Source organism: Oncorhynchus mykiss, chromosome 25, assembly GCF_013265735.2.
Source record: "Oncorhynchus mykiss isolate Arlee chromosome 25, USDA_OmykA_1.1, whole genome shotgun sequence".
Lineage (NCBI taxonomy): Eukaryota > Metazoa > Chordata > Actinopteri > Salmoniformes > Salmonidae > Oncorhynchus > Oncorhynchus mykiss.
This window is the reverse complement of record NC_048589.1, coordinates 22,889,606-22,894,625: the sequence shown is the minus strand read 5'-3', so window position 1 is coordinate 22,894,625 and position 5,020 is coordinate 22,889,606. Positions and strand designations below refer to the sequence as shown.

The 5,020-nt window shown below is 43.8% G+C and overlaps 1 protein-coding gene across 1 annotated transcript; it reads left to right on the top strand.

The window, feature by feature from the left end:
• The first annotated feature begins 1,284 nt into the window (after nucleotides 1–1,284).
• On the top strand, nucleotides 1,285–2,543 carry LOC110504330 (glycoprotein hormone beta-5-like). Its single transcript, XM_021583108.2, has 3 exons — nucleotides 1,285–1,483; nucleotides 1,742–1,940; nucleotides 2,208–2,543. The coding sequence occupies exons 1-3, from the start codon at nucleotides 1,458–1,460 to the stop codon at nucleotides 2,397–2,399; spliced, it is 417 nt and encodes a 138-aa protein (XP_021438783.2). The 5' UTR covers nucleotides 1,285–1,457; the 3' UTR covers nucleotides 2,400–2,543.
• Nucleotides 2,544–5,020: the final 2,477 nt, after the last annotated feature.

Genomic DNA, 5,020 nt, shown 5'->3' with positions numbered 1-5,020 from the left:
ATCGATTATTAACATTTAAAAATACCTAAAGTTGTATTACAAAAGTAGTTTGAAATATTTTGGCAAAGTTTATAGGCAACTTTTTAAATAATTTGTAGTGACGTTACGTTTTTTGTAAGCTGTTTTTTTTCTTGATTAAACGTGCTTTATAAATGTAAATGGACTTAATCAATTAACGTCCATGGTTGGATGATGTCCTTTGCTTTATGGGAATATTCAGTACTGGCAGTAGGCAGAAGATGTTACTGTATCATCATCCTACACAGAGCCAGAGATGCGCTGAGTTTAGAAAACCTTGAGATTTATAATTCTTTAGGAGTGTGATGTCAAGGAAAGGAGGAGGGTGCTTAGATGACTGAGATCAGGTGGAGACCTACACTCCTAGGAAAAAAGGTGGTATCTAGAACCAAAAAGGGTTCTCTGGCTTTCCCAATAGAATAACCTTTTGAATAACCCTTTTTGGTTTTAGGTAGAACCCTTTTGGTTCCAGGTAGAACTCTTGAATTCCATGTAGAACCCTTTCCACAGAGGGTTCTACATGGAGCCCAAAATAGTTCTACCTGGAACCAAAAAGGGTCCTCCTATGGGGACAGCCGAAAAACCCTTGAAGCCCTTTTTTCTAAGAGTGTACTCATCCTCCCCTCCTGCCATTCTAATCTAACTATAATTGGTTGGAGGTTGAGGTTAATCTCCTAAAGTACTTGAGTTACTCTGCTTCAATCCCCAGTATCCTGAGGGCTTTGGGAAATGGTAATTTAATGATGAGTGAAGTGCTTACTCACCCAAATAAACTCAGTCCTCTTCTCGCTCTACCCCTGCTCTCATCTCCCCTACTGTGACCTCCACACATCAGACCAGACGTGAATTATTCCTCTGTCTCCATGGGCTCCACACAACAAACACATTAGAGCTACAGTAAGTGCTCTGTGAAAGTGTGATAGCAGAAAAAAACATCTAAATTATAACAGACTTGCACTGAACTGAATAGTACAAGTTAACGCTCCAGGGCAAGGTTCTCACCTGTAAGAACAGTTCCTGAGGTCAATCAGCTAAATGAGTCTAATCTACAGGTATGAGGGTTTTCTCCCCTCTTCCATGTGGATTGCTATGAACAAAGGAGCAGTCTCAATCCCTAATCAGGCTAATGGTCTGTAGTTGATTGGTGACTGGGCTGATGGGTGAGATAGAGTAGACAGGCCTAAGGGGGATCAGACAGGAGCCTGACTCTCTGGCAGGAACTAGAGACATGGTGGATACTAAGGCCTTAAATGGCTCCTGAATGACATGAGATGCTGGGATAAATAGCTGGGAGTTCCTCCCTGGGATCCATTATCAGGTGATTCTGCTGTCAGAGACATCACAGCTACTGGAGTTACTGTAGCTCCTGATTCAGAGGTTCAGTAGTGTCAGTTTTCTCCAGTGGAGAACCACTGCAGTGAGACCAGTTGTGAGCCCAGATGACCCAGAGGAGAAGTACTCAGTGGTGAGTTATAACACTTTAGTTAGATCAGTACTCTGTATGAAGTTAGGGTCAGGAATCACTGAGATCTCTGGAATATTTAATGTTTTAGTTGTTTTTTTTAGTTTCATCAACAATCTGTTTTCTTAATTTGATTGTTTTCATTACAAATGCCAACAATATAGTCTAAAAATACTAATGACATTAACTTGCCATACTCTAACTATTTGAAGACTTTGCTAAAAGTGAGATAACCATGTGATGTGTGGTGTCTGTGTGGAGGTGGTGTGCTGTGCTGCTGTGCTGTACAGGGCTGTGGTCATGGCTTCACCCAGAGACACTGAGCCAGGCTTCAGCCGTCAACCTGCGCCGCTTCATTGGCTGTGCCGTCCGGGAGTTCACCTTCCTGGCCAGGAAACCAGGCTGTGGAGGGCTGCACATCACCACTGACGCCTGCTGGGGACGCTGTGAGACCTGGGAGGTGAGGGCAGAGAGAGGGAGAGAGTGTTAGAAATCAGTAGATGTTAACAAAATCAATCAATTGGAAAATATAACAGTAACTAAACTATGACGATTATTGAAGAAAAATGCATCACTGTAGCATGGCTAAAAGCTAAATCTACCCCTGACATAATAACGTAATAAGTCAGTAATACAGTACTTTATTATAAAGTCATAATTGTGGAACTTGTTGAAATAAATGAACAGATGTTCATGTAAATTAACCCTGTTCTGTGTGTCTTTTCAGAAGCCTGTCCTGGACCCTCCCTACATAGAGTCATACCAGCGTGTGTGTACCTACAACGAGACCCGCCTGGTGACGGTGCGGCTGCCTAACTGCTCAGCCAACGTGGACCCCATGTACACCTACCCTGTAGCCCTGAGGTGTGATTGTGGAGTGTGCCTGACCAGTACCACTGAGTGCATCACCTCTGTCTGACTGCAAGCACCATCACTGGCACTGGACAGGGAGAGCAGCAGCACTGGATGTTTACTCTATGGAGAGAATGGAAATCCCCTTTCTATTTCAAGTCATTATACAGCTTGGAATAACTTTAAACATAAATAAATAATGTCATCTGAATCTGAATACTTTATTTAAATTAGATATAGATCACTCAGCCCTCTTCAGTAAAAAAGAAGATGAGAAGAAAGAATAGTCAAGACATTCAGAGCATAGTGGTTGATGATGAACTTAAAATCATTCATAAAGAGCATATAAACGTGTTTTTCTAAGCGTTATGAATATGCATGACAAGGAGTATTATATAATATCTGCCTACTCAACTGTCACAAAGGTGCTTCAGGGCTGTTTGAGCTCTCATGCTTCAGGCAACTTCACTGTGGGGGTGGGGTTAGGGAGACTGTGGAGCACTCCCTAGACACTGTCACACACACTCGCACACTTTGTCACACGGATGCAAAGACGCACGCACACAAACGCACACGGACACATACACGGGCACACACCTACTCCCTATGGTGTCAGTGGTGTCATACTCCCTTATGGTTCATCACAAAATATTCAAGCCTGGGAACATAAACACTCATCACCCCCTCCCCCCAGATATTAATCGTACAATCTCCCTGTGATTCATGCTTTGAGGTTTCATGTTGTGGCACCAGGATCATTCAAAATGTCACATTCAGGGGTCAACGGAATTCCACCATCTTAGGATGGGAGACGTTACAGAGAGGGAATGTAATCTGTTAAATATGGAAAAGCAACCAACTGTTCTTCCATCTTCAGTTCCTGTTTGACTACTCCTGACATCAGTAAAACCGGACAGTTGCCTTACTTAAAAAATACATAGTGCAAACACGTTCGACCTAGTACACCTAACTTGGAGCAGTGACCAGACCTGGGCCTCTGTGCACTGTCAGCTGGCCCGGTCTCCTGAGTCTCCCTCTCAAACACATTGACCATCTACAACGCTGCCACTGTCAAAGAAAGAGGCGAGGTAAGAAGACTTACAATAGTTGTGTGTCTCAAGAGAGTACAGTTTTGTGGCCCTGTCAAGAGCTGCTGTAACAGCCCCTGTTGTTGTAATTGTTTGTGACATTTCCGCCACTTCCTCCTTGGGCTGGGGGATGAGAGGGGAGGGGGGGGGGGGGGGTGTAATAGCTCCTGGCATGAGGACTGAGGGGGACACTGCAACATCCTAATGGAAAAAGAGGTAGCAGGATCTGAGAGGAAGGTACAGATAAGTATGATGATGAAGATGATGACAACCTGGTCCTCCAGACCTCAGTCACAACAGTGAACCCCTCCTCTGTCACACCTGCTGAGAGCCTCCATGATGAAACCACTGAAACACACAAGTTGTACGATTTTCACTAAAAAGGAAAATTCTAAACAAAAACATAAACATTGTTACCCTAAGCAGATAACATGCTAAACCCAAATCCACCTCTAACTGACTGCTGTGAAAGAATGACCACATAATGTAGCTGGTAGTTTTGCTGAAAAATCTATAGTGGTCTATATTGAGTGTAAGGGGTTCCTGGTGTCTTGGTTTGTCGATCTAAGAAGTCTGATCATCTATGTCCTTATACGAGAGTATGCCAAAGAGAAGAAACCCCACTCCGTTTTTAAGAGCACTTAACCAAGGGTACTAGGGTTGAATTCTGTGGCCAAAAACAATAACGAAACATAGGAATAGTCATAACGTCTTACATTTTCACACTCCCAGGAGTGATCAAGTCAATGAGTTTATAAAGCTTTATTTTTAGTAGCTCTTGACAAGCCAATTTATCTCGACTGTTATCTTTGGCGTGGTGTCAGTATACACAAATGATGGTAAATTAACTATAATAATTTTTCTGTCAACCTGTTCAGTCTTAATTGGCGAACATCTGATTCCAAAATCATGGGCATTGATAAGGACTTGGTCCCCCATTTGCTACTATAACAGCCTGTTGGAACATTGCTGCAGGGACTTGCTTCCATTCAGCCACAAACCATTTCTGTATGGATTTCGCTTTGTGCATTGTCATGCTGAAACAGGAAAGGGCCTTCTCCAAACTGTTGCCACAAAGTTGGAAGCATAGAATCGTCTAGAATGTAATTGTATGCTGTCGTGTTAAGATTTCCCTTCACTGGAACTGAAAGGGGCCTAGCCCGAACCATGAAAAACAGTCCCAGACCATTATTCCTCCGCCACCAGTCCTTACAGTTGGCACTATGCATTCGGGCAGGTAGCGTGATCCTGGCATCCTCCAAACCCAGATTCGGCTGTCGGACTACCAGATGGTGAAGCGTGATTCATCACTCCAGAGAACGTGTTTAAACTGCTCCAGAAACCAATGGCGATGAGCTTTACACCACTCCAGCCGATGCTTGGCATTGCGCATGGTGATCTTAGGCTTGTGTGTGGCTGCTAGGCCATGGAAACCCATTTCATGAAGCTCACGACGAACAGTTCTTGTGCGGACGTTGCTTCCAGAGGCAGTTTGGAACTCGGTACTGAGTGTTTCAACTGAGGACAGATCATTTTTAGGTGCTACTTTCATCAGCACTCGGCGGTCCCATTCTGTGAGCTTGTGTGGCCTACCTCTTTG